The sequence below is a fragment of the Mercenaria mercenaria genome, chromosome 2 (genome assembly GCF_021730395.1).
Source record: "Mercenaria mercenaria strain notata chromosome 2, MADL_Memer_1, whole genome shotgun sequence".
NCBI lineage: Eukaryota > Metazoa > Mollusca > Bivalvia > Venerida > Veneridae > Mercenaria > Mercenaria mercenaria.
In genome coordinates, this window is record NC_069362.1 from 111,424,345 (window position 1) to 111,449,550 (window position 25,206).

General features: G+C 33.9%; 2 protein-coding genes across 2 annotated transcripts in view; both read right to left on the bottom strand.

Moving 5' to 3' along the window:
• Positions 1-25,206, bottom strand: part of LOC123562455 (uncharacterized) — a 332,370-nt gene that overhangs the window by 28,832 nt on the left and 278,332 nt on the right. The window lies entirely within an intron of this gene.
• On the bottom strand, positions 14,951-16,095 carry LOC123564923 (sarcoplasmic calcium-binding protein-like). The gene is made up of 2 exons (XM_045358853.2): positions 15,902-16,095; positions 14,951-15,584 (listed from the first exon to the last, which is right to left on the bottom strand). Exon 2 carries the CDS (start codon positions 15,557-15,559, stop codon positions 14,999-15,001), a length of 561 nt encoding a protein of 186 aa, XP_045214788.2. The 5' UTR covers positions 15,560-15,584; positions 15,902-16,095; the 3' UTR covers positions 14,951-14,998.

Sequence of the window (25,206 nt, forward strand, 5' to 3'; positions counted from 1 at the left end):
TTAAACTGTTGGTCGAACATTTTCCACAACGAGTCAAGGTCTGGATACATTATTTTCTAAAAAATGTATTCCAAGTATATTTTATCATTCCATGCGATTAAATTATACGGTTGAGTATATAGCCCTGGAGGGACAATTGATTTCCGTACTTCCCACCTCTTCTAACTTTTGCACTTCTCACTTCCATCTTTTTGACTTCCTACTTCAAACTTTCACACTTCCAACTTCCGCACTTCTGACTTATTACTTCCTGACTTCTTACTTCCACACTTCTTACTTCCGACTTCCAAGGAGAGAAAGTTTGAAGTCAGACGTGCGGAAGTTGGAAGTCAGGAAGTTAGATGTCAGAAGTAAGGAAAGTTAGAAGAGTGAAGTAAGAAGGCGGAAGTAAGAAGAGTGGAAGTTGGAAATCAGAAGTCGAAAGTCAAGAAGTCAGAAGTGCGTAAGTTAGAAGTCAGAAGTAAGAAGTCGGAAGTAAGCAGTGTGGAAGTTGGAAATCAGAAGTGTGGAAGTTAGAAGTAGGAAGTCAAGACGTTGGAAGTGAGAAGTGCAAAAGTTAGAAGTCAGAAGTGGGAAGTACGGAAATCAATTGTCCCTCCAGGGCTTCTATACTGATTGAAACTGGTCTTGTTCAGCGCAGAAAATTTCTATGTATACTTGTATTCAAGACTGTAGTCAACACTTTTCACTAACCTCGTACTATTGAATAATTGATATAATGATCGACGAATGTATTATGGTTACATTTAGGACATCAATGGAATTTTGAATTAAAGTTCAGTTTCATTTTCTCAATCAAGTTATGATTACTAAATTATTCTTTTGTGCCCTTAAAACATTTCAAACAGCATAAACATGTGTATCTAATTAAAGTACAAAAACGTTAACAAGCAACGATTTTCAAAAGTGTCATTTTTTGCATTTCGCCTTATGGTTTCTAAGTCCACTCCTGTATGCAAATGACGCTGGGCATAAAGGGCATGTGTATCTATGAGGCCCATGTTTACTGTTACAATGTTCACGCAGGTACCTCGGTTCGGCAAATTTCATGCCACACGTGACACATTCGTAACCTTTATTTTCAGCTGGTTTGTGGCATCTCTTTTGGTGTTTTTCTAAATGTATGAAAACTTTCTGGCAGATGTTACATTTGGACTTCTCCTGATGGGATTTTTCGTGTACACTTTTGTTCTGCTTGTTTGAAAACTGCTTATCACAGACAGAGCACTTGTATTTAATGTGCAAATGCAATAAGTTCTTATGGTTGCGGAGGCTTGCCCTTGACTTAAAGCGAAATCCGCATTCATCACATATATGAGGTGTCTCGTCCGAGTGAGTCACGTGAATGTGTTGTGACAACTCATCTTTCCTAAAAAACGGCTTTCCGCAAATGTCACACGACAATGTTTTTGTTCCATGCCTTTTGGAGTGCCGCTTTAGCGCATTTCTATTTCTAAATGTTTTCCTGCAAATATCACACTCAGTCTGGTCTTCTCTGTCCATTTTTCTGAAAATATATGAAATCATAAATGGTAAATTAGACTCAAATTGATATGAAAATAGTAACGGTTACCCCATGCTCTTGTTTGGTTTGTACAAACAGCACAGTATAGAATTGTCCGTTAAATTTTTAAACTGTGACTCATGAATATTTAGTAATTTTTCGTAAATTTATCTTCGGTGTCGGAACCTAAAACGAATTAAAAACTGAAAATGTATTTGAAAAGTAACATATTGTCACTTTTACAGGTAGCTGTGCGGACAAAATATTTCTCACTCCTAGTTGAGCAAATTGTTTTTGGTGCTTACATCTGACCATATCTTTTTTTTCTTCAAATTTTATCTGCAAACTTAATAGGAATGAAAATTTTCATACTTATATGATAAAAAAAAACTAATAATCATCATTTCTTGTTCATTTCCTAATAAAAAGCACCTGTATTCAAGATAAACGTCGAAGAAATTGTCGATTTTTCTTTTATAGAATCAAAGAAAAAGGAGAGAAAGATTTCCTGTCATAAGTGTTTCCAGAAAATAAAATAATTGAACTGCGCCATGAGAAAATCAACATAGTGGCCTTGCCACCAGCATTGGTCCAGACCAGCTTGCGCATCTGCGCAGTCTGGTAAGGATCCGTGCTGTTCGCTTTCAAAGCATTTTGCAATTAATGAAACCTTTAGACATGCACAGGCTGGTCTGGATCTATGCTGGTCGCAAGGCAACTTTGTTGGTTTTCTCATGGCGCGGCTTATTTTATTTTCTGAACGGGAAATGTGTTTTTCTTTTCTTCTAAGATACTTTAAAAGAAAAATCAACAATTTCTTCGAAGGTTATCTCATGGTGCGGCTCAAATCTTCAATAAAGACAACTAAAATTCGTTTAATATGTTATATGTACGTGAAAAAAATATAAGAATAAAATCAATGTCGATAGCATTGCGTTATACTGAATTAAAATGAAATGGTGTACGGTAATTTGGAACCCGTGGTATGGAGCGTAGACACCACTACGCCATGCAATGTGTTTCCTACATATGTAAGATAGGATTCTTTTGTAAGCTAACGTAAACGCCCGGAAATATCTGGCGAAGTTTAATGGGTGTCAGGTAAATACTTATGGAAAACTGACTGACATTATATTCGATATTTAATTGTGAATGTAGCTCTCAAGTCGACATTAACATTGATATTTCAAAAGAAACTATTTGCTAGGAATTTATCATAGTACGCAGTGGTGGGGTTTAGGTATCCTCCCTGGAAATTCCTTACAATAATGACAGTAACTGTTGCATTTTAGCGTATATTCTTATTAAAGGCAAGTAACGAAAATCTAGCGCGTATACAGCATGCATTTTACTATATATTTAAATGCATTTGAATGTAGGTTAAAAGTGCAAATACTGCTATACTACAAGAAGATAGGTGGACAATTTAGCCCCGGTCTTGATAGATATGTTTTCACAACTTTATCTGCAAAAAAGTCTTTGCACTATATAGCTTTTAGAACACAGAAAAATAACTATTTTACGTGTGATCTAAACTTAATTTGATATATCCAGTACTGTGCATACTGCTACATAAATTTAACAAACAAACGTCACTTTCAGTTTGTAGGCTTATGCTTTTATTTCCCAAATTTCTACATGCAAATCATGTATAATTGCCATCACGAAAATACAAAAGAATACAGTTATTCTATGGCGCGTTTCTAAGATAGACGTCATTAATCCATAACACTAAAAATCTTATGCCATAGTTTATCATATATAAGTGATCTATACAAAACATGTATCATAAAGTCAAAAATACTACATCAAATCAGCTATCAAATGAAAAATACAGTAAGTACTAGTTGAATGGCATAAGATAGCGGCCTTTTTATGTGACGTACTACTGTAGACGCGCCGTTTTATGGGGCGTACATCGCTAATTTTGGCATAAATCTCTCTTAAAACATGCATTTACGCCATGAAATCTATGTTTATTTGTAACTTGTTATACTATTCTCGCGTTAAACAGGTGAAAAGTCAACAGAATGATTTTGAGAGACAGAAAATGAGCCTGAAAGTGAGCGTCCGAGTTTGAAACCGACTTCACACGTCAGTTTACTCGAATGTTTGAAGAAACTAGAGAATTACTGGCCAAAACCACACTACCATTGGGAGCGTGAATGATCTGCAGCTCGTACTGACTATATCGCTTCTTTAAACACGTTGAACTTCAATAAAAATAAGTAGTTTTTCTTACCTCACCATACAGGATGTTGACAAAATCAACAGGAAACGCCGGTAATGGAGCGTACAATATACCGAGTATGTAGCGTACCCGCCGTAAATGCGACGTATACGTTGGACACGGTGAATACGCGTAGATAAATGTAGACGTCAGTACTCAAACTTTGCTATACGCTTGATCTACAATTCAAAACGTTAAAGGCGCTCGCGGTAGTTTTTTCGGGCGGATCGATACACCGTGCGATTTGGTGGTTCCTAATTCCCGTACCATACCCGTACCGTACATCCGTTTTCGGGAACTATCGGTTTTGTTCGGAGAATAACGGAAACCTACATTTATAACATCATAATACTTCAGAAACACGTAAAAATCCGCTTATTAAGAAATCTGTCGTTAGATGATTTGATATATATACATTTAATGATCTATCAAAATTATCAAATTTGTATTGTGTCAACATTTATTTACTTTCATGAATGATAATATATAAAAAAAAATATTAACAACGCGAAATATATTTCTAATAGACCTAAGCTGCCGTACATTTCCGCCATTCTCCGAACAAATATCAGTATCCTGATATGGATAAACACTGAAAACAGTTTCCGTAGTATTTGTTGAGAAGCCTTTAACCTATATCCTTCGAACTTGTTTGGGTTATTGGCCAAATGGAGTAGGTAACCCCTATCTTTTTTTAACATCAGTAGGTTAAAGGTTAAGGATGAAGAAGTCGAAATGATTCCTCTCCTTTTCTTCCTTTATGAATACAGAAATAAAGTTTCTTCAGTCACACCTTAAGCCCGTTTGTTCCAGAAGTTCCACAGGTGAGTGACCTAGGACCATATGGTCCTCTTGTTAACTATATTTGCCTTAATCTATGGACAATAACAGAACACTGTCAAAAGTTTGGTTAAATATATATCCTTGTTTGAAATAAAAATTGATTACGTATTTTGTACCAACCTGCGTTCTATAAATGCCCGCCACACCCCACCTATTTGTAAGTTAAAGTAAGCCAAATTTGATTTAGTTCTAATATGTGAAACTTGATAAAATAGCAGTAAGTACCAACTTTAGATTGACAAAAATATGAAAAATAACCATCTTTCTTTTGATTTCTTTGAGCATGTTTCTACTAGAAGTATTGTTACAAAAATGCTTAGATTTCAAATTTATGCTAGTTTTTTCTACTTTACTGAAATACATGGAAGGAGTATGGAAATTTTGAAAAATGTTCAAAATAGCATCAAATCTGGGGGCAAATAAAACTGAAACAGTGCTTTCGACCTAGTATTTTTATTTCATTTTTCAATACATCATAACATGATCTTGTAATACAGAACATTTCATCAAAATCTATTATTGCGAAAAAATAACGAAACTGCCGCGCTGAGCAATACATTGTTTCTTTTTCTTCTTCTTTTACTTTGATAGGTGCTGTTGATTCCTACATTTATCTAACATACGAAAGAGTGTTTCGTTTATTTCCTATCATCTGCCGTCACCTAATTAACAAAGTGCGATGCTAGGATGGTTGAATGCTAGGGTAGTAAGATGGCGATGGATGGATGGCGATGGCAGGATAGTAGGAGAGCGGTAGTAGAATGGTAGGACAGCGATGGCAGGATTATAGGATGATATACTGCTATATTACTATCTTACCATCGTTACCTTACCATCCTATCATCGCCTCCTATCATTCTACCATTCTATTATATAACCATTGCTATCCTACCATTCTACATTTCTAACAACGTAACATCGCCTTTTGCCATTTCTTCCTGTGTTAAAATGTTGGTAGTGTAGGATGGTAGAACAGCCATGGTAGCTAGGATAGTAGGAAGTCATTATATCATCCTATCATTGCTAGCCTACCATATTCATAACACTATCCTAGTATCCTAACATCGTCCATCCTACCATCCTTGACTCCTAAAATCCCGCTATATAACCATTTTTCCAAAACATGAACTTTCATCATTTTAACATGTTTTAAGATGATATAAACCAACGAAAATAGCTTTAAAAACGATACTGCGTATGGGCGGAGGGGGCTGGGGGGAAGGGGGGGGGGGCGGGGGTTAAGGTAAATATTGTGTTCAAGTAGTTTAATAAGAAGAAAGTAAATGTTTTGCTGTGTTATAAAAAAATAGGAAGTTATATCATCATAATTTTGTACATAGTGTTTACATGTATATATGTTGCGCATGGGCGGTATCTGATCTTCCGCATTACGGATGGATGGCTTCATGTTATGACGAAAGTAAAATTAAGTCATCCAGCGACGATATGATGCCCGGTTAACTGTGAAATCAGATGTTACTCAATTTATCATACTACTACAGTTTTATCAGGCCGAGATCTGCTTGCCGTGTAAACGTGAGGTTTATACACGTCAGTCAAAAGAGGTTAACTGCCGGGCTACTTGTTCAAGTATTTGTCCATTTAGGCAGTGTAATTTGGGCTAAGAGTTCGAAGCTCAAACATTTTATCGTTTATGAGAACGATCACGATTATTTTACTCTATCCTAGTATACCTCAATACGGAATGGTACGGTGGCGGTTTTTAAAGGACCTTCACTTTGTGAATTTTGGCGGTTAGGAATTAAGACATACAACTAGATTTAAAGAGAGCCACCACTCCTAGTGACCTACATTTTTGCCCACAAAAATTTCATGAAAATCATTCTTATATTAGTCTTGTCTTTTCTTTAAACCTTAGCTCGCCCGCTTAGCTCAGTAGGTAAGAGCATAGGTCTACGGATCGCGGGGTCGTGAGTTCGATCCTCAGGCAGGGCGTATGTTTCTCCGTGACTTTTTGATAACGACTTGTGTCTGAAATCACTAGTCCTCCACCTCTAAATTCATGTGGGGAATTTGGCATTTTACTTGGGGAGAACAGTTTGTACTGGTAGAATCCAGGAACACTGGTTAGGTTAACTGCCCGCCATTACATGACTGAAATACTGTTGAAAAATGGCTTTAAAACCAGAACAAACAAACAAATCTTTAAACCTAAGAAAGACATCAAAAATCATACTGAAAATAAGTTTTACCTCACCAAGTACTAACTTCTCTTTCATTTTATAACAAAATGTCACAAATACGCCAACAAAGAATTTAAAGCAATACTCTAGCTCATGTGCATGTATTTATTACACTATTTGTTGGGGAAAACAGTGTCCCGTTTTACCTGTCCGCGCTTACGCGACTAGTCTAAGGCCAGATGATTCATGTGCTGGATCTTTAAGTAAGGTAATACTTATACTAGTTTAATATCTCAGCTAACTGACATGTGTTCCATTCTAGTTGAGATACTAAACACGGGCATGTCAGTGTTATTAAAGACAACAAAAACATAAAAACACAAGACACTTTTTATTCACAATAAAAGCTATATTAAAGAGTCAATATGGTATTTAAATGTAGCTGTCATTTTACTCTGACTTAATGCTTATTAAAAGCTCTATAGTAATATTTTGTTCTTTAACTTTAAATTTTCTATTTGTTTGATTGTGCAGGTCAAAAACAATTAACTAGATTTCATCAATTTCGTCTTTAAATTGTATTTAAGTGCATCATACAAGTATATGAGTTTAAAAATTTTAAGTTCAAATGGCACTCCGCTGAAATATAATTATAACCTTTTTATTCTAGAAATTAAAACACTACAGGTATACTAAAGTTCTCATTCTATTTTATGTGACATGTATAGCAAAAAATATTAAGAATTTTAAAAAAGGACGGTTGTAATATACAGCCTTATCTAATAAAATTACGACAAATTAATCTGGTATACGATCTAGCTTCTAAATCCCTTCTGTCAAAAAAGATAAGCACAAATAAAACCAATGTTGTTTCAGAGTTTTCTCCCACTATCATATAAAATGTAAAAGGATTATTATCAAATATTCTAAAAGGTACATGATAAATTTAAATACAGTAGCTGATAGTGTCATTGAGATATAGTATGACAACATTCATCATAAAATTTGTGAATCCATTAGAAATATGGTTTTATTATCAAACCAATGCGTAAAATATACCATACGAAGTACAATCATACTTCTGTGATACCACAATGTCAATTCAAAAGCCTAACCAATGATCAGAAAGACAATATTCAGGAGTCATCATAATTAAACATCTGAATCTTTCACTACATGACCATTGTCATCTAAATAAGAATGGTATATGTTGATTGGAGATATGTGATTAAATGCGGCGGTTCTCCAAAATGAAAAGATATACAGGGAGAAAACGGAAGTAACAACTCCCATTGTTACATATGATGACGAAATACGAAATCTACTGGCTTTAAAATAAACTTTGTTGAAATATGGAAGATTATTTATGCAAAAATTCTATTATGATTTGAATCAAATGCTTTATGATTAAGGGAAAACCCTATTTTGCATTTGGGTAAAGTGCTTTAAATTGTTGATGACAAACGCATGCTACATGTTGCAATTTAAGATCACTTTATAAATGGATATAAAAAACCCAATTAATGCTTAAATTGCCAAAATCCTTATTATCTTATGTATAGCTTTCATGATAATTTTTCAAAGTATTTTTTCTAACCCCAAAGTGCCAAAAGAGAACTGGTAGTCATTTACTTGATTTGGGCTATTGGAGACTATTTTAAATTTTAGCAAATACGTTCTCTCATTGTTAATAAATTTTTTTTTATTACAGTTATTACATGCATACACTGTAATGTCATTAAGTCTTGTGTAATGTCAAGAGAGAAAACGATTTCTGTATTGCGTTTTATGCTTATTCATACACGTAATTTCATGTCTTCATATTTTGTTAGCTGGGCCCCATTTTCGTTTAAATGAAAAAACGAAAAACTCCAGCTTACTTATTTGAGAATAACAGTTAATAGCTGATCCCTCTCAAGAAACTCTCGTAGAAAGAGGTACCCCGGGTTATTAAAAACCCCCGGGCCCGGCCCAAACCACGGAAATACCCCGGATTCCGATTGTACGGAAACCACCGGAAACTTACGGAGGGAAAGGCTAATATAATTACGAATGGTGAATACCGTCATCTTTATCAAGGCCTTTAATGTGTATTTTATTTAAAATTTTACAAAAGTAGAAGCAAAAGTATTTGATATTGAGAACTTTATGTTGATGAAGTATTGCACTTGACATAAGCGAAGACCTAAAAAAAACAAGATATTGAATCACACTCAATCAAAGAAGTAAAAACGTTCGGCAGTCGATGTGTCATTTTGTGTACCGACAGACACGAGATAGCATTTGCAGGATACTTTCAACAAACTGGACAGGCTAGTTAAATGTACGTCGTTATTTTCACACCTAACGATGTACATAAGGCGAAGGGGTCTATACCGTGCACTGGAAGTATTATAAAATTTGGTTGCCCGACCAAGATAGCGTTTTAGCATATTAAGTTTTAATTTTAATGAAAATATCTTGTCTTAGGGAACACATGAATATAAACACTCATATTAAAGGTTGTCAAAGATTGCTTTGGTAAGTACACATTTCTCGAAAATTAACTAGAAATGTAAGTTTATGAAATTATTATTATACTCCTTTTGCCCAAAGAGCTATAAAAATAAATGTATTTTATACTTCTTTGTTTTGCCTATCTCGGTTGCGCAACCAAGATATATCGAAAATAGATGAACTACGAAGCTATGCGCTGTTTTCATACTTGCCATTTGTTTCAGGTTGTTGAAGTATTCAAATTTGAATATAAAACTAAATAAACTAATAAATTATATCAAAATCTAAAAACATAGTCCAACTTTTTACTTTTTTTTTTCCGTATTAAAGGGAGGCAATTAAAAAATTTTTCATAAAAAATATCAAAGTAAACATTTCCAGAAGAGGAAATAACTCTATGTAATAGGTCTTTGTTCCTAAAATACAAGAAAACTGAAAACAAAATATCACAAAATGTTGCTCAAATGATAAATCATATGATTTAGCTTTAAATAAAACCGGGAGTTTTTGTATGGAGATGAACCCGGAGTTACAGTAATTGTAGAAATGAATAAACCCTGGAGTAAAAATATGAAAGATCGGTCGCAAAGTTTCGAACCCGGACCCCCCCCCCCCCCCCCCCCCCCCCGAAACATGTCCGCTCAGTCTTTTTTAAAACAAAACAGTAAAAAAGGTAAAAAATCTAATACGGAAAATGGGGGGTAGTGATAGCAATGAACTTTCATGTTTTAACAATTTAACTGCTAACGTTATTTTTGTTTTTAAAATTATTTAATTTTGATTTCTCTTTTTTTTATATTTGAAATAATACTAGCATATCTTTTAACACAGAATTAAAAAAACCCGGGTCCGGTCGGACTACGAACTATGCTTTTGCTAAAATGCTTATACAACATTCACACAATGTTAACTTTTTTGTTTTTAAAATGAACATTTTAAAGCATGGATTACAATGTGTGCAATTCAATGTTAAATTATTATACACCACACAATGTCCAATGCACTTTTCCCATTAGTTTAAATTTGAATATTATCATAAGCTTTTTTTATACTCGTGCGCAAAATCGTTAATTTTCAATTTTTCTGCGCATGTGATATATACAATAAATTGCCTTTGGTGAGGTCGATATGAGCCGCGCCATGAGAAAACCAACATCCGCCCACTGGCAGGATCCATGCTGTTTGCTAACGGTTTTTTCCCAAACGCAATAGGGAGCGGGGTCTAGTGGGTAAGGTGTTGGCCGCTCAATCCCAGAGGTCGTGGTTCAAGCCCCACGGGTCACGACCATGACTTCTCATATGACACCAGACTGGTTTTTCCAGGAAGCGGGCTCGAGAGTGGTTACAATAAGCTTAAAGCTTTCATCACAACGACTAAAACAAATTTGTAAAAACTAAAAAAATAATCGCAATAGAAAAATGTTGTTTCCCCATGGCTTGGCCCCTATGTTTTGGATTTATCGCCTGATAAAAAACAATATCAACCTCGAGCGAATTTATCGACTTTAACGCTTTAACAGGTCGATAAATCCACATATCGACACACATAAAAACGACAATGTTTATTTTCAAATCCGCCTACTCATAAGTATAAACATTAGATACAAATGTCTTCAGCCTTAGGTCATCTTCGTGGTTAATTGTATAACGACGTCGCATTGTTTTAACGTAATAACGTGTTGGGCGTCACAGCGGAGGTCAATATGTGTGTTTGGCTCCGCCTTCGAGAAAATACATTTTTATCGTTGAACATGTGACTACATCTAGAACAATGGAAAGGACTATAAATATAGATTTAATGATAAAACAATAATTTCATATCACATGCGCAACAACGCATTTTGTTTTTCTGCGCATGTGATATTACATTTTCGTGTCTCCCTATGAAGATCGATACTTTCGTACTGATTAAAAAACGATGCGCTTATTTATACAGGAATTAAATTTCTTTACTTGTGTTCATACATGTGTGAAAACCCCCCTATTTTTTGTAAAAAAAAAACACACAAATTAGTCATTCCATTTGAAAACAATAGGTTTAATAATGGCCTCTATACCAAATGAAACATAATTACTTTTTGGATAAAAGGAAACCCAAAAATAAATTAATCTCCGTAAAACAGAAACGCACAACTAATATTTAGGGTTGACTAAAAATGTGATTTCTCGACGCGATTTTCGTAAGGTTTCAATACAATGCAATATCGGGTGAAGATCAACTTTTACTATTTTTTTAAACAAGTTATGAAGGATGCAACTGTTTCTGGAAAATCCCCTCAATTACACCCCTTTTTTAACCGAAAAGTTGAAAAAAAAAAATTTTAAGGTTAAAACTTTTCTGAGATGCTTTATGGATTTGGGCCACACATGGGCAGTTTTAAAAAACACAATTATAGCTGAAAAATTACACTCAATCTTTCGTAAAAAACTGCAAACTATCGTACAATTACATGGTATTACAAAAGAAGAGCAACAGTTTATTTGCATAATTACAATAGGTTTGGTTCTACCAATGAAAAACCACAAAACGTAAGGTCTCAGAAAGCGACAGCATTAAAGCTTGCTCAATATAGATCCCCAAATACAGTTCACTTTCCGTGTGGTCACGTAACCATATTAAAGTAAGCAGTGGTTAGAGTAAATCGTCTGCAGTACATTGTGATATTGATAAAAATTTACAAAAAAAAATCTTAATGAGAAATTTGTGAGATTTGAAGAAACAACATCCGTTCAAATTTATTTTTTTTTCGAGACTTATTTGTAAATTATGATTAGCGGGGTCAAACGAACCTTCTGTTGTTATGTATCAAAAATGCCGAGCACTAGCAAACTGACTGAAAAAGGGATTCTGTATACAATAAATATCAAATCAAACCTAAATAAATTGCAAAGTTTTGCAAGATATGTCTAGCCATGAAGTTTAATTTGAAGTAATCTAAATTCATAATCTGAAAAATGAGAGCATTGGTAAATATCCAAACGAACCTTAACCAGTTCAAGTTTACTTGTCTTTTTTTCCGAAACAGAGTGAATCGTTCTGTATAATTGAGTGCAGTTAAATGGTAATTTGTTCCCGTTAAAAAGATTTCTTTTTCGCGTCGGGGTTTTGGTTCAAACCCAAAAAATGTGAAATTACACTCGATGACTGCTTCCTGGAAAGTAACCAGTACTCGCACCGAAAGAAGGGACTTTGGAGTCACGGTCAAAATCCGCTGACAGGGTTCGACCCCGCGACCTCCGGTTTACAGACATTCTGTACAAAAATGAAAAAAAGGGAAAATTTGTATCTCGATTCTACTCTATATATTTTTGAACTATTTGAAAATAACTTAAGGAAGTCAGTTTATTCAGAGATCACTTGCAAACTTAAAATAATATATATATAAGTAAAACATTATAAGGAACCTGCCGAAATATGAAATCGATTATGCCACAAACTGCAATGTACCCCCAAATATATTCAATTTGTGACTTTCATCGTACGTCAATTCAGTCGACTAAGTTCAAGAATACTCAGAATCCTGCGTGAACAAACCTATCTCACTATTTGTTTCTATATATTTTTTTTTATGGTCTTTGAGATTTTTTAAAAACTTTTTAATAAAAAGTTTTAAAAAAACGCTCAAATTTTTATTCTCAAAAATTTTCAGTGATATTAAAATTATTCGTATTCATTTTTTTTTGACATAAAAAATAATTTCCGTAAAGCCATTGAACAAAAAAGTAAAAAAATCCTGCCTTTTTACTACCTATTTTTTTAGGCATGTTACCGGACACAAAAATTATTTAGGCTCTGGGGAAAGCACAGGTGAAACAAAAACTCTTTGAGGCCCGAGAGGAATTCCTTTCCCTTTGAAATATAACAACTTTTGGACAAAACGTGATTATAAGATAGTATATAATGATAACGATACAAAATACGGGAACTAATTAGAAGGCTCGTCAAAACAACGCTATGTATAACGATTTCCTGTTACAAGTTAAAAAATTATATTAAGACGTTTTTGCAACCAGAAAGAACACGCGTTTTAACCCATTATCAAAGAAGTTCCTCGCGGGCATCATAAAGTTCAGTGGTTTTTTTTTTTTACTAAATTCTAAATATGTAAGTTGATATCGACACGATATCATCGTAATTATATTAGCCTTCCGTTTCCCTAAGTTTCGGGGGTTTCCGTACAATCAGAATCGGCTATTCCGTGGTTTGGGCCGTACCGGTTTTATTAATAACCACGTTTGAACGCGCTAAATTTAGAACCGGAGATCTATCTTACTTTCATTTTCACATTTTTTTCCTTTACGATTATGACATTTTCTGTAAGTTTTTTTTCACAAGTGAAGGTTTCTCTAATGTTGTTTGGATAGATTGTAAGCAAGTTAAATGAAGAAACAATTTTTATTTTAAAACATACTGGGAATTTAAAAGAACTTGTTCGTTGTTGTTCCTTTATAGCAATTGAACAAACCTGGGGATAGTCCTTATAATTTTAGGACATTGGGGCCCCTACGTTAAAATTTTTCAAAATTTGCCGGTTCCCGGCTTCGTTGAAGTCAAGGAACTTAGTGTAAAGGTGATAGTGCTTGTCGCTGTGCCAAGTGCGAAATTTCTTTTTTTTTCCTATTTAAAACTGTAATTAATGCAAACGCATATGGAAGAGCAACTTTACAAAATCAAAGTATAGTCATACATGCAAACATTGATTTATTCTGTGCATCAGACTAATAGAAGTATATGCATGCGAACATTTGATATAGAGCTATGCAGGAAGTATGTTTATCAAACACCAAGCATATAGTGTTTATATTCATCAAAATTGGGGTTACATAACATCATTTGTCTACAATCATAAAGCATTTGACAAAATGCAATTGAATGTTTGTCATAATCATAAAGCATTTGACCAAATGCAATAATGTTTGTCATCAACAATAAAACACTTTACCAATGCAATAATATTGTCATTAATCAAAGCGTTTGATCAAATACAATAATAGAATTTTTGCATAAATAATCTTCCATATTGAAATATGCATTTTAAGACATATATGTACCGATATTTCTATATTACAACTTTCTTAAGCATGCTTAAGCTAAAAGAGCTGTATTCCTAAGGTTTCATGTTAATGAATGATCAAGTTATTTGAAAGAGGCAATATGAAATATACAAACAGTATATGCGCAATTTCCATATATTTTGACATTGCCTTATTATGAACAATAATAAGACGAAATGACATAAACATCAAAAGCTTTCTTCGATTGTCCGCTAGTCAGCCCCGCTTGCTGTTGTGGAATTTGCCGACATTCGCACGTGTAAATAGTCACCCAATGAAATATATCGATTTGCTAAAGGGTTTAAACATCTTGCCATCTGACAATTATAGATAAAATTTAAAAAAAAAAAAACATTAAAACAAAAACTCTACTTTCCTAAAACGAAAATTCTGCTTGCCTTTATAAGTGGGAAATAACCTTCACCTTTTGATATTTGAATTAATAATTGCAAACAAAAATATCTTATATAAGTAACAATTATTTTGATCTTTTAATGATTCTCACCGCTAAACAGTTTGGTTTGGTCTTTTTTTTTTTATCAAGTTAACATTTTGACTAATTTAGCAATGCTAGATGTAATTTGTTATTCCCGGTGAAAATAATTTTTGGGGTACTCTTTCATACATTGTTTTAAATTTTAGTCTAAATAAATTATTTTAAATTTTTAGGGTTTTTCGTCTATACTAGTGTTAATTACTTATGACACCATATCTGTATAAATATTGTCACATAAATCCGACTGATGCTAGAGCAGCTTTATACTGTTCATGCTTCCCTTCGTCATTCCCCATTGCCAGTTCTGTATAGAATCCTGCAATACTATCCACAGAACATTTACCATCCCCTTCTGATCCAGCCATACTGCATATACCTTTCACAAGGTTATCATCTTTCAAATTGAAGGCTTCATGAAGGTTTCTAAATTGCTCGAAAGAAAAGCTGCCAGATGCCTCAACATCACCTGCGCTTATCAGCTGCTTCAAAGCCTCACGAACAACCGAGACAGTCTTCGCAGAATCTTTGGTATATGATTCTCTGCGCGAGGCTATAAACTCATCAAGATTAAAGGATTTATTCCAATCCGGGTCATCGGTTAGATATACAATTTTATCCCAGAATTCATTTAGTTGAGATTCTATTTCTTGTTTTCGACCACTATCCGGTTTGAAGACATTGATAAACGACTGCAAACAGTCGTCTCTGTCTTTAACATTTACGACTCCATCTTTGTTGAAGTCTACCAGCTTGAAGGCGATCGTCCACTTTTCATTCATCATCGTGGTCATTTTTATTTTCTCAAACTTCTATGATCTAAAAAAGAAAAAAAAACATACACTCTTGTGTCATATAGGTATATGGATTTCACAGACGTTTCAAAGTTATGCTAATTGTCTCGTATTTTTCATTTTTATTCCTAAAGATTAAAAATTAAATCAACCATTTAACATTAAGGTTTACAGATTTCGAGAAAATGCAACTGAATTTCGTTTGAAAGTAATATAAATATATGAAAGAAATAAAACTATCCTTAAAATATTTTACTTGATGACAAAATATTATATGCAAATAGGGAAGTAACAGCTTACTTATTTAAAACTCTATAACATTCTTAATGTTAAAATACTTACCGAAGATAGTTCAATAGTTAAAAAAATACAAAATTAAAATAATTGTTAGCTTCCTATATGCACACAGATATCAGTAATGTTACAAAACAGAAATGAAAACTGGCTATACTCCAGCGCATGAAACCCAATCAGGCTCTGCCTCATTGCTAATTGATGTAGAACAGAGAAAGCTTTCAGTCTAAGTGTATCCTTGCGTTTCATACACGCATATCATAACCTCAAGAGATTTTATAATTTTAGATAGATTACATCTGACAATATTATGGTAGCTACTTAGCGATCATGTTGTCCATGAGTCACATTTTATACAGTGTTATATAACTATATCACTTGTGTCCGTTTATTGCACGGATCATTACTAAGTTTTTAATGTGCGTGTGGGGGGTTTAAATGGCGGTATGAACTTATTATTTAATACAGGCAGAGATTTCATATTAAGGTACCCTTTATGACCGTTGTATATACACAAAACAGTTAACTTTTTCACTTCAGCACATTTTATCTTTCTAGCCATTGTAGACAGTTGTTTATTATTTCGGTAAGTTTGAAGGTACATTGTGTATCTGAATAATTGTGTCTCAATTAAACGAACTCGTATCCGTATTATATGTATACTTAAACTACATTATACCTTTCAAGTAAAAAGCTGATTTATATGAAAATATGTGCGTACTCGTTTGACAAGTGATTTGATGTTAGACACGAGCCTAGTACCTAAACTACTAGTAATCAAAATCAGAGTTGTTCAGTGACGGCTCTAAAAGCAGAGCCTAAAATATAGCTCGGATTTTGTTCATTTGTCTTAAGGTAGTTAGTCGTAATAACATTCGGCAGATTAAGTATTCTTCATGTTCGAATTCAGCATTCTTTGGGTTTTTTATGTAAAATCACATGCGTGTTCAGCTACAGCTATGTCCGAAGAATGCCGAATCGCATATCCGATGCGTAATTATGCGGAAATTAGAAATTAAAGATTTACATTTAATAATAGATATGTCGTAGAGGAATACAACACAGTTATTTTTCTCACCAGTCGTTTTCAGCACTAAAGATAGTACATGGTTCACAGACGTACCCAGGGCGGATTTCTGGAGGGAGAAATTGCGCCTTCCCACCTCTCTTACAATCCGTCAAGCTTACAGTTTTGATAGTCCATGATTCAATGGATACATTGTCATTTTAGTCATAACTTTCGGCTTGCTTCTTTCAGAAAAATCTACATTAGTAGTATTTATAACTGCTGAAATAATAAGATCGGGCTTAACGCTGTCAAATTGCTCTCCTTAATTGACACATTTAAGATGAAATCGCGTGAACTTGTTATGTTCAATCTATGTCAAATATAAGTAAGACTGAACCTTTTTAGGAATATTTAAAACACTATTTCTGAAGGGGCAATCTCATATATAGCTCTAGAAACTCGAGGTTCCGATCCTGATCGAGATGGCATTGTGCCCTGTTCATAAATAAAATTCCTCATTTCATGATGATGAATGCAGTCCGGATAACTGCCAAGATTCACAAAACATAAATATCAATAAAACGTACTTCAAGATCCTTTGAAAATGAAGAATAGTAGCAGCTCGGTTCAGTCGCTTTCAGTATACGTAAGAATCATACCGTCACTCTCAAGTGCATTTCTAGAACATACATAGACATTGAACGACACTCATTTAATACTCTTTACACAAGATACATTAAAAAAAAACAAGGCATAAAAACTATGTCGACATATTACTTTGAATAAGTAATTGAATGAGAGGCTTTGATAAATTCAGGCTTTAATGAATTCAGTGTGGAAAGTCAAGAATGTAATATTCTTTTATCACATGTTAGCTTTTCCTGCCGAAACATCAAAAATTCTTTCTTTACTATTATAAGCAAGCCAATTTGACCAACGTCAATGTGTTATCACTAGGATGCTTGCTTGCATAAAAAATTCTAGATATGACATTCTGCAAACAAAACTTTGTCGCAGCGTTTACATTAACTGTAGCCCATAGAGAGGTGGCATGCTACATAAGGTGGTATTGTCCGACTGCCATAGGTATAACTTTATCATATAGCGGAAAATTTAATATAAAAATCTCCATAGATGAAAAGATATGAACTCCAGAGCTCTACACGGCCATCGCTTAATAACACCTGTACAATTTTGTGCTAAATTGATTAAATTCATCTCGTTTCTTAAAGAAAACGGCAAAGTAAAATGCCATACCTATGCCATATACAACTGATTTAGTGAAAATATGGGACTAATCAGAAAGGGATTTAAATAATTGTAAATAGGTAGCATTGTCGAATTTATAATAATTATACAGTAGATTTTAAACGATATTCCCACCTTTGTCATTCTAGGTTCATCATCATAGTTTATTCAGGAACAAAAAGCCATTTTTTTTTCGCAAAACATTAAAAAGACCTCACCTGATTTGAGTATCCACTTTCATTTTCTTATCACAGCAGCGTTGTTTGTACAGTGTGGCGGCCGTAAAATGTCTCCCCAAACATTCAATCGGGACTGTCACATTGCGATCTTTCCAGATCAGTCAGCACAACATTTATGTTATGTTATTAGTACTGCTTAGTATTTTAGCATGAACATTTCGGTGCGGGTGGTTCCAGTTTCATAGCTTTGGGTATTGTATAATCACCCCTTGGATATGGTGCCTGCATTATAATATTTCTTAGAACTGGCAGTTTCTGTGATATGCAGGCTGCGTAACCTCAGTTGCCCTCTCTAAATTCCAGTTTGTTTAGTTATGCCCATTGTTTTCTGTTTTAGGGGAAGCCACTAAATTAAACTTGGGACCATACACCGCTTTTCATGGAATTATACACTTATGTATCATCGAAAAGCCCATGTGCATCGCCTTATGAACATCTGCGGATGATTTTAAACAGTTTTTGATACTTGTATCATAAGTCAATGGTGTGTTCTGTTCAAAACGGGGCTAGAGGGTGTTGACGGTAGCATGTATTTCCACTGTCGTCCATCAATAAATTCAAGCCTGCAATATTTTCATTTCTTTTGTGTGAGTTGAGCGGCCTGTAGGGTATACAATTTTTTCTATTTTGAACATGGTGTTATAAGACATTAACCTCAGGATTAAAGCAAACTTACAAGCCAATGTAAGTATTTTGAAATTATTTAAGCATAAAATCAAAGACAACCTTAACGAAATATTTACACAAACAGAAAATACTCCTCATTATATTAAGTTCGGAAAGGTCAGTGCCTGCAATTACATCTTTTAGGTCTGTAATCAATACTGGTTTTGGTGTGGAAGTGCACTTTGTACAATATTGCGACTAATTTTCGTCATTCCAGAGATAAAATGGATTAGTATAAACTGATCTAAAAGTAAGCAACAATTGGCGTCAAATGTATTATCACCGACAGCAATTAGTCAAATGTCAAGGCTTTTCAGGACATTTTTGCCAGTTCATCAAATATGTGCGAAGATTGTGATGATCGGACTATATAATTGACATTCAATGGGCATATATCATTGAAATAACACCATATTGTATTTTCCATCCCACCTGCATGTACATGTCATATTTTCAAGCCTTTAGATGTTGGGAGCTTTGGACCGTTCCAAAGAATTTTCAGTTATAGTGAATGTCAAGCTTATTCGAAACAGTATACCCTAACTTCAAAAGTTATAATATCTAACAAGGCATATGAACATGCATTATCACCTCAAGTCAGTCCTTCTGCGTACTGATCTACCCATTTGATCCCTCTGTCCTTGCACAAAGAAAAACAACAAATAATAAAAAAACATCGGCAAATGAACCTCAAACTATATGTTAAAAAGACACCAGTCCAGTAAACCATCATCATTCTTCAAATGAACGAACTTACGACTCTACGACCCGTTGGACAGCACTCTCCCTTAAGAGCCATGCATGCGGAAAGTACATTTTTTTTTATTTCTAAATGGGTGCAGTAAAAAGTTCCACATTGTCTTCACTTGAGACTACGAAGACCTTGTGGTTATAAGTTTATCTTTCCGTGCTATGTTCAAGAAAAGCTCAAAATCCAACTAGAGAAAAAAACATGTTTACTTTAGAGTAAATGGTATAAAGGTACCATGTTCTCTGCTTATACATCAGCAGCAGTTTAAATCTTTTACATGCGAACAGTGTAGGACAAAGCCAAAGTAAATCCTAATCATTTTCTCTCAACAGAGTTGTAGGTCAAGAAAATGGCAGCTTCCAGTGTAACTTGCATGCTGATTTATTTTTATTGTTCGTCGATGGAAATGATTAAATCGAAATTGGACAGGCATTGATATCATTATTGTAAAGGTTAAAAGATATATAGTGAAAACAAACAATGAATACCCAATTCACATTTATTTTACTCAGACATTAACATGCAAATGATGAAAATGCCGTCTTGACTTGTAGCATCAGTCACTACTCGCTCTTCTTTCTGAAAAAAGACCAAAGGAAAACAGATATGTCAAATGCAAGACTTTTGTAGAGTTATGATCATCCCTGTTGCTTTTAAGGATAACATGGTGTAATTGCCATATTTCATACCTTGTAACTGGATGGTAATATTTAATGACATTTGGTTACTTCAAAGACATTCAAAATTAAAAATGTTTCACCGAGATATTTTTCAAATTTTATCATTTTTGGGGGAGATAATCGGTATTGAAGTTAACACTGATGCCTATGGAAAATATATAATTTCTTTGATTATGAGAATCTGAACTTGAGTTTCGAGAAACTTTTGCGGTAGAATTCTGGTATAAATATCACCGAAATTTGAAATTCCCCGCAGGGAAAAGGAGAAAATTATTATTTTCTTGTTTTCAGGGGAGATAACTCATGATAAACCAAAATATTCGGGGGAGATAATTAAAAGGAAATTTTTGAGAACTTCTGTCACTTTATAACTTGTCAATATGTACCTTGTAAAGCTTACATTATCAAGTTGTATGTACGCTTTTGATGAAATTGAGGCCTATTATGGGTAGTAATCCTTAAATTTTTTCATGATAGATGACTATAATTCGAATTTCAAAATAGGTATCTATTTTGTTGTGAAAATACAATACTATTAGTAACAAGCGGCAGACAGCCTCATTGTCCGTCTAGTTTATCATGAAATAATTATTTGAAATTCCCTTGCAGTCTGAAGTTCAAATCGATAATTAATGATATATCAAACTAGAAAACTTTAAATATATTGATAGAAATGTTCGAAGTAGAATTGAATACAGAAACGAATAAGGCCCAGAAAACACGTGTAGCATTTTGTATATATAAGCTTACTTGAAAGAGATTTTTGATTTATTGGTTTCGTTTGTTATGAAATTCCAGCATGATAAATAAGAAAGGAAAATACACAATTATACGAACTGAAAACGATATATATACTATAAAGTGTCGCTGCTGTACCAGATCTCTTTTATACGCCCGAAGGAACGTATTATGTTATACCCCCCGTATCCGTCTGTCCGTCCGTCCGTCCGTTTGCAGTATCCGAGAAATTAGTACAGGGCATGTTTCGGATGGCTTGCCTCAAGGTCAAGGTCACACTTGGGGATCAAAGGTCATATTAGTTTGTTTCGTTTCCGCTCTGTAACTCTCGAACTGCTTGAAAGATTTCAAAGAAACTTGGCACAAATGTATTCCACATCTAGACAACATGCTGAGCGCATGTTACGGATGGCTTGCATCAAGGTCAATGTTACTCTTAGGGTCAAAGGCCATATGACTTTGTTATGTGTGTATATTGATCTGCATTGCGGTGTTCTTGTTACTTACAATAAACTTTTTTGAATTACTTCCCTTTTATTTATAACTTGATTATTATTGGCCGTATGGAAAAACCGAATACTTTCTTTGGTACAACAATTATCCAATGTTTAGGTGTATTCTGACATGATTGTACCTGGTAAGGATTTTTTATGGAGGGGGGAATTTCTTCCCTTTGTTGTTCCAGTACTTAAGGCTTCAACAGTCAAGTTCTTTAAATTTTGCTCCTATCCTCTGATATAACCCTTCGGGCGTATATTGCCCCGCTTGGAGGAGATCTTGTTTCCATTTATAACAGTACTATTTGTATTACTGACGTAGAGACACACAATAAACCCTCTTTAACTAAGGCAATCAACCGGTTTATCGAGTTGTTGTGTTGGCGGAGAGAAGACACGACACCAATTCAATATCTCAACTAATAGATAATAATAAATGCACTGACTGTTGAGATGAAATTATTATCAATTTAACAAATATACTTATTAACAGAATAGTACCTGCTCCAGGAGCACCCAGTTGTCTCCCTTTGTTTTCCCTTCCATCCGTAAGATGAAAATATTTCATTTCAATGCTTAATATGGATTTTATTATATATTTCAATACATTGATGTTAAAATTTGTTCCGAAATAGACGAAAATGTTTACATATTGTAGAATAGGGAACAAAATACCCCTAAAAATCTTATACGTAATTTATCTAGCAAAACATTAGAAAGTGATCATATCTTTCTAACAGGCTCGGTTTTATTAAATCTGTAAATGAGATGTAATTGAACCCTCACGTCCCAAGCACCTGCTTAAGCATAATTCTATATCATAGTGATTGGGTGGACGCCATGCTTCCAACCGACCAGAATATATAACATCACTGAATCGCACAATGTACTTGAATGTTGCTGTTTTGATAGTACATAATTGTAAATGAAGATTATTAAGTTATCTATGATACTATAATAATTATGTAATAAAGTTTCTTTTTTCCCCTCATAAAATGTGCATAACTATAAAAAAGTCTCACTGATGTATAAATTATATTGGCAGCTCAGAGTAAGTTAAATTTGAAACGAATATGTGTCTGTAAGATCTTGGTGTTTTATGATATTTGTTAAATAATATATATAATCAAATGAATAAATAAATGCTTTTGTTATCTGAATTTTGTATCCCGAATCATTAATTAATACATAAGTTTGTATCAAATTTGTATTGACATTTATAATTTGTACAGTTTGACTAAATTTTATCAAAAAGGCGGCAGAGAAAGGTTGCACTTTATACCTCAGTACAAAATTATTGATTTAGCGTTGCAAAATATACATGTATTTAATTTACTATAAACAGCAGTCAGTGTATGGAGAAGTTACTATGAAATTACGAATATAGAAAAAGTTGGAATTCCACATGTTGCCAAAAACGACAAAAATGATGTTGAAGGAGTTAAACGTATACGTCATACAAAAGTTTTAAGGCTCGTCACAAACATCATGTCTTTATCTATTTGAATCATCTGACTTGAGAATGAAGAGTTCAAACTAAGCCTACTAGAATTTATCATCATAGAAACTTTCTTGGCCGAAAGTTGCACAATCAAAAGTGTCTGATAACTCAATGATGGGAGTATTATCTATGAAGGCCTTACAAACATCCTCCTAAACATAATTGGAGATATGAGCAAGTCCATAAAAAAACCCAGTTAATATAGTCAAAGAGGAGTTTTATACACACAAATATTGGGTATTATATTATACAGCGTTACGTTTTGTAGTGGATGGGTCTTTGAGTAACTTCGACGAAATTTCTTTTTATATTGAATGAACGACCTAACATAAAAGCATTTAATATGTAATTAGAATTATGTTGTATTCTACGAAAAAGATTACAATTAATGTTAATAACCACATAGTTATAGATATTTACAGTACTAAATATGTGTTAACTTGCATTCTTATATCATTAGTTTGAAGGAATAATCAAAAGATTGGATAAGTGGTATATGTACAAATTCTAAAAACACATTAAAACATAAACGACATTCGTGTAATTCCATACTGATGTTGTAAATCACTTCTCATAGTAGTTAAAAATGAGGGGTTTTCTTTACAATACAACAGAATGTTCGAAAGTTTCGAAAGTGACCCCTGTACGAAAACTGGACATATTTCACAGCTGTAAATCGTCTGTATTAGACCTTTATTTTGACATTACAGCTGTAAAAGACCTGTAGGTGTGTATGTGTAAAATGTACGTTTTTTACAGCTGCTGTATCTCGTTTGCAGAATTCGAACTGTTTTACAGTCGTTTTACAGTTGTAAACTGAAATCTACAGAATCATGCAAAATCAAAGTTGTTAATTTATTAAACATACACACAGTGTATTACTTTAAAATACTCTTGTCTGTAATCTTGGACGAGCATACGAGAGTTTTAAAGCTGTAGACTTTCGTACTAGTCCTGTAATTTTATAAATAATTGTTGAAATAACAGTTTTATGCAGTTTCCTTGTAGAACAAATACTAACGTCGTCTTAATATGTTTAAAATTTCCCTGTATTCTTCATTCACACTTTTAAAACACTGTTTTGCAAAACAGGAAAATTACAATTAATTTAAGAAATACTGATCAAATTCCGTTGTATTTCTTTCCTGTTTGGTAAATGAAATTTTGCAAGTCTGCATTTGAAATCGTGACCAAGTCTTGTTCTTTAAAGATAAATGTTTCAGTCAAAGGAATAATGACTGTTTGATACAGATTGTTTATCTCCGTAAATCTTTGGACATACTATAGTTCCTTCATATAGTTAGCCCTTGAAAGCAATGTCAAAGGATCATAACTCCGATAGAAACCATGTTATCGTAATTCGTTGTCTATACGTACAGTTTCACATAATGTTTGAGCATATCAGCAAATGTGAAAAAATGTGAAAGAGCAATTTTGTACACAAAATCAAGTCTGAACATCTCTCAGTTGATTTGTTTGTTTTGTTTGTTTTGGGTTTAACGCCGCTTTTCAACAGTATTTCAGTCATATAACGGCGGGCAGTTAACCTAACCAGTGTTCCTGGATTCTGTACCAGTACAAACCTGTTCTCCGCAAGTAACTGCCAACTTCCCCACATGAATCAGAGGTGGAGGACTAATGATTTCAGACACAATGTCGTTTATCAAATAGTCACGGAGAACATACGCCCCGCCCGAGGATCGAACTCACGACCCCGCGATCCGTAGACCGACGCTCTACCTACTGAGCTAAGCGGGCGGGCGTTGATAATAGTATTTTGATACAAAGGCGTAATATTATGTTTAGATAGCCTGAATTTCAAAATTGATGTCTCATACTCAACAGCAAGTGTAGAAAAAACATTTAATTGACAATGTAAAAAAGGTATTTAATCGACAGAGACAAGTCTAGAAAACTCTTTACTTTATGAAAAGTATCCGATTCAAAAGATATAAATTATTTTAGACATTTGAATTGTGGCAGAGGTTTTGATACATATAATCAAGCTTAGAGAAAAATTGTGA